Source organism: Ipomoea nil, unplaced genomic scaffold (assembly GCF_001879475.1).
Source record: "Ipomoea nil cultivar Tokyo-kokei standard unplaced genomic scaffold, Asagao_1.1 scaffold0656, whole genome shotgun sequence".
Classification (NCBI taxonomy): Eukaryota; Viridiplantae; Streptophyta; class Magnoliopsida; order Solanales; family Convolvulaceae; genus Ipomoea; species Ipomoea nil.
In genome coordinates this window covers 894,905-904,904 of record NW_017617084.1, presented here as the reverse complement: position 1 = coordinate 904,904, position 10,000 = coordinate 894,905, and the positions used below count along the sequence as shown (strand labels likewise).

Sequence of the window (10,000 nt, the reverse complement as noted above, 5' to 3'; positions counted from 1 at the left end):
GATGGTCCCAAATCAAAGTTGATTTGCCATCCCCAATCCTGCGCCTAACCCCTCCACAAACCAAATCTTGTGCCGCCAAAATACTTCGCCAACAAAGACTTGGATTATTTCCCAAGCATGCTTCATAGAAAGAACTAGTGGGATAGTACCTGGCTTTATAAACTCTTGAAACCAATGAATGAGGCTATGTCAGAAAGCGCCACGCTTGCTTGCCCAACATTGCAAGGTTAAAGGCACGCAACTCTTTGAACCCCAGTCCTCCATATTCTTTTGGGATACACAGTTTATCCCAAGCTTTCCAATGAATACCCTGGTCATCTCTCGATCTCCACCAATATCGATTCATGGTTCGCTCAATGGCAGTGCACAGAGTCATAAGGAGTAGAAAAACGCTCATCGAAAAGGTAGGCATAGACTGTGCCACACTTTTCAATAAAACTTCTTTTCCTGCCTGTGACAGAAGTTTCTTATTCCACGAGTTAATCCTCTGCCTTATTTTGTCTTCAATATAAGAAAATGCCACTCTTCTATTCCTGCCCACAAATGATGGAAGCCCCAAATACTTTCCAAAATTCTGAGCCTGCACTACTCCCAATATACCAGCAATCTCCTCCCTTATTTCACCTCGAGTATTCTTAATATAACAAATATTTGATTTGTGATAGTTAACTGCCTGGCCAGACATCCTTTCATATTTCGACAGACAACGTTTTATCACACCCGCCTCCTGCACATTTGCTTTGAAAAAAAGCAGACTATCATCAGCAAAGAATAAGTGGGTAATGGAGGGAGCTCCTCTAGCCACTCTACAGCCATGTATCTCTACATTTGCCTGTGCCTGTTTTAATAATGTCGAAAGCCCCTCAGCATAAATAATAAACAAATAAGGTGACAGGGGATCACCTTGCCTTAAACCACGAGTCGGGGTTATTTGATCAGTCCTTGAACCATTTACCAGTACACTGTAAGACACAGTGGTTACACACATCATCAATAACTCTATCCATCTTTCATCAAATCCCAGTGCCCTCAGCATCTTTTCCAAAAAAGACCATTCCATACGATCGTAAGCTTTAGCCATATCTAGCTTTAAAGCCCCCCAACCTGTTAGTCCACATTGCTTCCTGTTCAAATAATGTCCAACTTTCGCAGCTATCAAGATATTATCTATAATTAGCCTTCCAGATATAAATGCACTCTGGGATTCAGATATAATACTCTCCATTAGTGGCTTCATCCTGGCTGTAATTATCTTTGCCATAACTCTGTAAACGACATTACTCAAGGCAATTGGCCTATAATCAGAAACCATTTCCGGGGTTTTCTTCTTGGGGATCAAAATAATGTTCGTTTCATTTAATTTATTAGGCATTGAACAAGTATTCAGACAATTCAGAATATAAGAAGAAACATCAGTGCCCACTACATCCCAAAAGTGTTGATAAAACCCCGGGTTCATACCATCCGGGCCTGGTGCTTTATCAGGATACATTGAAAACAATGCAGATTTAACCTCATTCTCTTCAAAAGGGCGCAATAAACTCTCATTCTGCATGCCTGTTACACGTGGATGTATACTCCCAAAGAACTCATCATCAATAGTAGGAGAACTCGAGTTAAAAATACCACGATAATAATCCAAGATTACATTTGTCATGGATTCCCCCTCAATCCAATCCCCATCACTATTCATAATTTTAGTAATAGCATTCTTTTTTTTTTCGATGAGAAGCATACCTGTGGTAAAACTTGGTGTTTGAATCTGCATCCTTGAGCCAATGCTGTTTGGCCCTCTGTCTCCAGTACGTATCCTCCTGTAATTCAACATGAGCCAAACATTCATCTAGTCTTCGAAACTCGGCTAGGGATACCGGATCCATACACCCCCTGAGGCGCAACTGTTCCTTACGTAAATTCAAAATTTTCTCACCAAATTTATGGAATCGATCTCCATCCCAGCGTGTTAACCGATCACCACATAGGGTGACACACTCCTGCAACCCCCTACTTCTTCCTTCGCCCCATGATTTCTCCACCACCTCCCTACACCCCTCATCATGTAGCCATGCCATCTCAAAACGAAAACCCCTTCTCTGAACACCCCTCCTTCCCCGAAGATTGAGAATCCCAAGGAAAAGGAAGGAATGATCTGATTTCCGGGTTAATATATTCTGCACATTTGCATCAGCCACCAACTCTCTCCAGGTTTGAGTAGCCAAAACCTTATCCAATCGTTCCTCTATCCAGTTTGGCGTGCCCTTTCCTTTCTCCCAAGTATAGGGATATCCAGACATTGGTAATTGTGTCAAACCACACTCCTCAATAGTTTCTCCAAAACCCCGTAGCAAGCTGTCTGGATGGGGATTTCCTCCCCGTTTCTCATACTGGTATAAGATATCATTAAAATCTCCAATGATTACCCATGGCAGATCCGACCTACTTGCTAATGACCGAATAAGATCCCACGACTCCCTTCTCTGTGGACGCTTCGAGAAGCCATAGAAACCAGTCATCCTCCACTTATCAAAACCTGGCACACTCACCTCAACATCTATATGATTATTAGAATAACCCATTATTCTTGCAGTATCATTCGTTCTCCACAACAATGCCAGTCCTCCACTCAACCCAGCGTTATCCACATTAAAAAGGCCTTCGAAACCCAGCTTAATCCGAAGACGCTCTGCATGATCTCGGTTAACCTTGGTTTCCATCAGAAATACAAAATCGGGTTTCTTGCGGGACACTATGTCCTCAATTTCCCGAACTGTCCGTTGATTACCCAAGCCACGGCAGTTCCAGCTCAATGTACTCATTGGGTCGGGCGGGTCTGCACCGCAGCACCCGCCATCTGCAAGTTTTTTTGAACATCGGTCATTGCTATATCCTCTTCCATCACCACTCCCTCTCTCACCCGGTGCCCCTACCACCCTCAATCCCAGAATTCGCCAAACATAAGCTGTCTGGCTCAATGTCCACCCCCACTTCCACTCCACCACCAACCTCACCATCCATTCTACGCCTCTTTGGATCCACCCTAACTCCCTCTTCCTCCCCAACTACCCCCTTCTCCCTCGCCAACCCCAACTGCCCGTCTCCACCTTCCCCCACAACTCTACCCACCGCCACCCGTCCTCTCGGCCCACCCACTACAGCAGCATTGTGTCCGTACCCACCAACACCAAAGCCGATTTCTTTCCTTCTCTCCTGCCCTATTTTAAACCACTTATCACCCAATATCTTGGCCGGATTATTACCACCCGCTCTCATAGCCGCACCAAACAGATATTGATCCGGTGTCAATGACGAACGACGAGCAGCTAAACAGAATTTATCAGTATGCCCCATTATACCACAAAAAAAGCAGAACATATGCAAACGTTCGTACTTGAAATTTATCCAGACCCACGTCCCATCCCACATGATCATCTTCATACGTCGTTTCAAAGGAACCGAAACATCATGTGTGATACGTACCCGGTAAAACGAAGTCCATGGCCTCTCAAAATTACGTTCATCACAACGTAAAAAAACCCCCGCAAAATCCCCGATCCGCTCAAGCACCTTTACAATCCGGTATCCCAATGGAATATCATAAACCTACAGCCAGAAGTCCACAGTGCTCAACACTACTTGCGTCGGATCTTCCCCGTCATTCAACACCTGGCAAAGAAACGTCGCGTTCTCAAACGCCCAAGGACCTTCCTCCAATACCCGACGCATGTCTGTCTCGTCAAAGAATGTAAAGAGATATAAGTTCGGGATAACGTCCGTTATTTCAATTCCCATTAGTGGCCGCCATGCCGAGGCCATGACTCGCTTCATCATCTCCACTTTCATGATTCGGTCCGTAAGGAAACGGCCAACCAACGTCCATGTACGACGTTCCGGCAAAGGCATCGCGACAGCATATCCTTCGTCTTCAAAGCGCACGCCCTGTTCTTCCTCCTCCAGACACATCCCCGCAGTCGACGCAGTGATTTCATGCACATCCATAGACAAGTCGCCGATGTTCGACCGATCTTACGCAAGAAACCGTCAAAACCCTAGTCGCAGGGAGAAAAACCCTAGTCTCAGGGAGGGAAAAAAGTTAGATGTAAAAAATCAAATAAAAAAATAAAAATAATAATAATAATAATAATAATAATACTTTCCTTAATAATACTAATTATTCTTATAGAAAGAAAATTATTATTACTTACCTTAATAATACCAATTATTCTTATTAAATTATATCAATAATAAACAAAATAAGTACTTACCTTAATAATACTTATTATTCTTATTAAACACTCTCCATAATTCTAACAATTCTAAACTTTGTCTAATAATTATTTAATAATAATAATTACTTACTAATAATAATAATAATAAATAAAATAAGTACTTACCTTAATAATACTTATTATTCTTATCAAAACCTCTTCATAATTCTGACAATCCTAAACTTTGTCTAATAATTATTTATTATTTAATAATAATAATAATAATAATAATAATAATAATAATAATAATAATAATAATAATAATAATAATAATTGGTCGAATGAGATTAGCAATATGAATACATTTATTGTGTTTACATTTATTGGTAAATTTTTATATTAAATTATTACTTTCTAATATTATTTTACTTCTATTACATCATCATTATTATTATATTGAATATTAAATTAAATATATTATTACGCTCTAATAATATATATATATATATATATATATGTGTGTGTGTGTGTGTGTGTGTGTGTGTGTGTGTGTGTGTGTGTGTGTGTGTATATGTATATGTATATGTATATGTTGCAAAACTAATAAATAAATATAATTTTATTGGAAATTAATTAAAACTAATTAATTAATAATAATTACTTATCAATAATAATAATAATAATAATAAACAAAATAAGTACTTACTTTAATAGTACTTATTATTCTTACTAGCATTTTGTACGCGCGATGTGCGAAAACCTATGCCCAATATTTAAATATTATTAAGTAACAAAATTTTTAAAAAATTAGTTAAAATTATGTTTCGCAATTCTTTAAAGTGATGATACTTTTAAATTATCATATATTTGAATATAGTGATCAAAACAATATATATATATATATATATATATATATATATATATATATAATTTAATATTCATATAAATATTTAATTAAAATATAATTTATAATTAAATTAATTGTTATATGATAATTTTAATAAAATGATAACTAAAAATAGGAAAATGATATGATAGATGTAGGTGTATGGTAAGATTGGTGGATATATTAAATACTAACGGTGTTATAACGGTGTAAGGGTGATTTTGTCCAATACAAATCAAATGTACAACAATTAAAGTAAAATGTATATATTTATTAGCATATAAAAAATGGACAAAAATCAAGGACATAACTTGTATTGACACTTATTTTATTTTTAGATTAAACCCTTTTTATAATTTTGACAATCCTAAACTTTGTCTAATAGTTATTTATAATATAATAATAATAATATAATAATAATAATAATATAATAATAATAGTAATAGTAATAATAAAAATAATAAAAATAATTGGTCAAAGCAATATGAATGCATTTATTGTGTTCACATTTATTGGTAAAGTTTTATATTAAATCATTACTTCCTAATATAATTTTACTTCTATTACATCATTATTATTATTATTATATTAAATATTAAATTAAATATATTATATAAAAAAAATCCTCATCTAGAGAGTTTTCAGAGACAAAGTTGATAAAAAGTAAAAATAATCAATTTCATAGTGATATTTTTTTAGAGTTTATTACCGATTTGGTCCCCTGACTATTGTGAAATTACCAATTTGATCCTCGACTATATTTCTTACCTAATTAAATCCTCTGAGTATTAAAACGTTAACCAATTTGGTCCTTTTGCTCGGGCAGTCGTCAACTTACTGTTAAAATGAGGGTAATTTCGAAATTTCAATTAACATGCGCCATTTATGCTCTGGTATTAACCGAATAACCCTAGAGGCGCCATTATCTTCTCCTACCCACGCATTCACACATCCAAGCTACAAAATCTCTTCAAGCTACAACATATCTTCACGCATCAATGCATTCAACAACACTTGGAAGCTATGCAAGGTACGTATGCTAACAGCGAGGAGAGCTATTGTCGTTCAAGGGTTTGCTATAGCGATGCAAAATCCATATGTTATTGTCACTGTGGCCAAAGATTGAAGATACGGACATCGTGGACGGATGTAAACCCGGGAAGAAGGTATTGGGACTGTTCCTATGATAATCAAGTAAGTGATTCTATTATTATTTTATTTTTTCTTTCGAAATTGTTTGGATTGTGCATGCGGAAATTAATTGAATTGTGTATATGGGAATTGTTATTTTTTTAATTGGTATACTAATAAATTGTATACAGGGGATTGGTGTTGGTGGCTGTGAATTGTGTATATGGGAATTGTTATTTTTTTTTATTGGTATACTGATAAATTGTATACAGGGGATTGGAGGGGATTGGTGGCTGTGGATTTGTGAGATGGTTTGACCCTCCAATGTGTTCAAAATCCAAGGTGATTATTTCCAGGTTGCTACGAAGAATAAACGGGATGAGCAAGAAATTGAAGTCCTAAAAGCTAAGATTAGAGACACTGCAGGCATTAAAGGCTCCTAATTCCAGTGTGAAACTAAAATTGAAGTCTTTGTGTAGAGTTGTGTTAATTTTATTTCTTGTTGTAGCAATGTTTGTGTTTGTTAGCAATTTCAAGACTAGTAGTGATGGGTTTGGAAAGCTTTTTTTTAGCTTGAGGGTGGTTGAAAGTGAAAATGTAGAATTTGAAGTATTTGAAAAAGTTGTTGAAATGCAATATGAATGTTCAGTTTAAGGTTTTCTCAATTTGGAATGAAGGTTTTCTCAGTTTGGAATGAAGGTTTGCTCAGTTTAAAGAATGAATGGAATTGGTAGAATTGGTGACAAGAACTGTTGAACTGGTGATGCCAATTGTGTAGAATTGGTACACTTTATGTACACAGTGTTTGTTAAAATTGTGTAAAATTGGTGAACTTTATGTAGAATTGGTTAACAAAGATAGCATAAATCTGTCATGAACCTGACAACCAAATTGATAACAAAAAGTTTCAGCTTGATGAACATCACAATGCAGTTTTGATGAACTGGCTGCTATATTTTAGAACTGGCTGCTATTTTAGAACTGGTTGCTATTGATGAACATCACAAGGCAGTTTTGACTTCCTGTATTTGCCCTTAAAGACTTGGAAAAATAAGCTTCCAAAACAGTCATATTGATAGCATAAATCTGTCATCCATACATCATAATTGTTTCAAAAAGACTTGGCAAAATAAGCTTCCAAAACAGTCATAGATAGCATAAATCTGTTATCCATACATCATAATTGTTTCCAAAAGACTTGGCAAAATAAGCTTCCAACTACACTTAACAGACATAGACTTGGCAAAATAAGCTTCCAACTACACTTAACATCCAACTACAGTTAATAGACACCCTTATCTAAATCAATTGGGTTTTTTTCTGAGCAGTCCTTAATTGGATGGAGGAGCAGATTGCACAACTTGTTTGCCTTTGGTAGAATGAGCTATGATTTTTCTTCGTTTTGGAGGTTGACCAAAACTTATGTTCACTCCATGGGAAGCAATTGTCATTTCCTCACTTTGTATTCCTACAGTTCATTACATTACAAGTTTGTAAACAACATAATCAACAAGTTTGTAAAGAAATCCATGAATCGCAATTACAAATTAAACATTTACCTGTCATTTGGGAATTTACATCATCTACAATTGTTTGAATATTGTCTCCTACACTCAAGGTTGCAAAACTCAGCCGCCTAGCAGCCTAGGCGCTAGGCGGCACCGAGCCTTAGAGTTTTGGCCTAAAGGCGACAAAAACTCGGCCGGCCGCTAGGCGGCCTGGGCGGCCAAACTCGGCCAAATCGGCCGAGTCGGTCAACTCGGCCAACTCGGCCGAGTCGTCCGATTTCGTCCGATTTTGACCGTTTTTGACTGATTTTGTCTTATTTTGACCGATTTTGACCGATGTCGTCTTTCATTAATTATTGATTTTAATATTATTATGACATTATGACTTATAAATTATCATTATTTCATTTATTTAGATGTGTTATTTGAGTGAACGTTGAAAACAACCTCATTAAAATTGTCAAACTACAAGTCTGTCACTATTTTTTTTAATTTTTTTGGTGCCCACCTAGCGCCGCCTAGAATCCGCCTAGGCGCCGCCTAGACCGCCTAGGCGCTAGGCGCTGCCCGGCCGCCCGACTAGCGCCTAGCGCCTACTGCAACCATGCCTACACTTAATAAAGGATCAACTACAATATAGGAGTTTCACAAGTTAAACAAGGATCAACTACAATTTAAGATTTTCAAATTTAATAAAGGATCAACTAGTTACCTTGTGTATGTTCTGTTGGAAGTGATTCTAAATCTGCAAAATGGATTTGTTCGTGAAATAGCATCTGCTGGAAATTCATTGCAAAATCACCATCTGTTGTTGCTGCTGCCACATCCACAAGAGGAGCATCTTCTTCTGCTGCTGGTGGCACATCCACTGGAGGAGCATCATCTACTGCTACTGCTGCCACATCCACTGGAGGTGCTGGTGGCCTATTTCTTCTCTGCTTAGTTCAAACAAAATAAGTAAATTGATTTAAATGGTGATGTTGTAAAATGACATTGTAAAAGGCATAATGTAATTGTATACATTTACCTGAGGACATTTCCTAGTGTTATGACCTATAAGCTTGCAAGTTGAGCAGTGAAGTGTCACAGTCCTTCTTGATATATGAATTCCATCTTTGGTTATTTCCCCTGCAGATTTCTTCCTCAGTTTTCTTGGTCTGCCAACCTTAGTAGTGAACAAAGGAGCATATCACTATTAGCATTTGTAGAGAAATGGGATCTAGACCACTCTGCAGGATGCTTCTGCATCAACCATTGAAAAGCTTGAACATCTAATGCCTTTAACTCCCTCATAGCTTTTGAAAAAGTACTCACAGTTGTGGCCCTAGCTGCCTTCCATAGGGCATCTCTAATGGGAACACCTCCAAACCCAGCCACCTTCATATTACTATGCAAATGCCTAACGCAAAACCTATGACTAACCATAGGTATCACCTCCTCAAATGCAGGGATAAGCCCCTTTTGCTTGTCGGACATAAAGGTGTATTGCCGTTGAGACACATTGTCAATCTCAAGGTCAGTGCACAATAGTTTCAAAAACCAGTACCAAGAATCTTTATTCTCCCCTTCAACTATGGCATAGGCAATAGGGAATAAACCCTCATTCCCATCAATACCAACGGCAGTAAGCATCATCCCCCCAGCTTTATCCTTAATATGACAACCATCTACCCCAATAAGTGGCCTACAGTACTTGAAACCATCTTTACAAGCATCCCAACACATATACATTCTAAGGAATCTCTTCTTACCTCCCTCATATTGTAAATCAGATTCCTCTACCTTGAAAGTGGTCTTTGGATTAGTTTTTTCTATTTCTAAACAATAACTCCAAATTTTATTGAAATTGTCTTCAAGATCACCCTTTATATCACGCCTAGCAAAATCCAATGCCTTGTAGGCTTGCCTTATACTTAGGGAATGATGTTCATCAGTACACACTGTCTCTCTAAATTCACTCATCTTCCAATTACTATTTCCACCAATTTGTTTTTTCCATCTCTTTGCAACTAATGACGAAGTAATGAACTTGTTGTCACTAACCCATGGACAATTAGCCTGCACATCATTCAAAACTGTCACCCTCCAAAAGTCTTCATCAACATCTTTTCTACAAGTTACTTGCCATTTACAATCAGATTGGGTACATATAGCTATACACCTTACCTTATCATTCTTCTTAAACTTCAGCTCCTTTCCAAACTGTATAGCATATGTCTTCACTTCTTCTTTGAAATCCTCTTTAGATAAAAAAGTTCTACCAAGCCACA

At 37.3% G+C, this 10,000-nt stretch overlaps 1 protein-coding gene and 1 long non-coding RNA gene across 3 annotated transcripts in view; one reads left to right on the top strand and one right to left on the bottom strand.

Annotated features, from left to right (window-relative positions):
- The first annotated feature begins 5,963 nt into the window (after window positions 1-5,963).
- On the top strand, window positions 5,964-6,887 carry LOC109174745. Its single transcript, XR_002053170.1, has 2 exons — window positions 5,964-6,285; window positions 6,495-6,887. It is a non-coding gene; the product is annotated as an uncharacterized LOC109174745 (long non-coding RNA).
- A 486-nt stretch (window positions 6,888-7,373) lies between these two features.
- LOC109174735 overlaps window positions 7,374-10,000 on the bottom strand; it is a 3,314-nt gene continuing 687 nt past the window's right edge. The window contains exons 1-3 of one of the 2 annotated variants that reach the window (XM_019323987.1): window positions 8,758-10,000; window positions 8,443-8,665; window positions 7,374-7,690 (exon numbers count right to left, since the gene is read on the bottom strand). The exon at window positions 8,758-10,000 is cut by the window's right edge and continues 687 nt beyond it. In XM_019323987.1, coding sequence (XP_019179532.1) covers window positions 8,874-10,000 — 1,127 coding nt within the window. In that variant the 3' untranslated portion in view covers window positions 7,374-7,690; window positions 8,443-8,665; window positions 8,758-8,873. Of the gene's footprint in view, window positions 7,691-8,337; window positions 8,360-8,442; window positions 8,666-8,757 lie in introns of those variants that run through there. The other variant, XM_019323988.1, reaches the window with a different exon arrangement.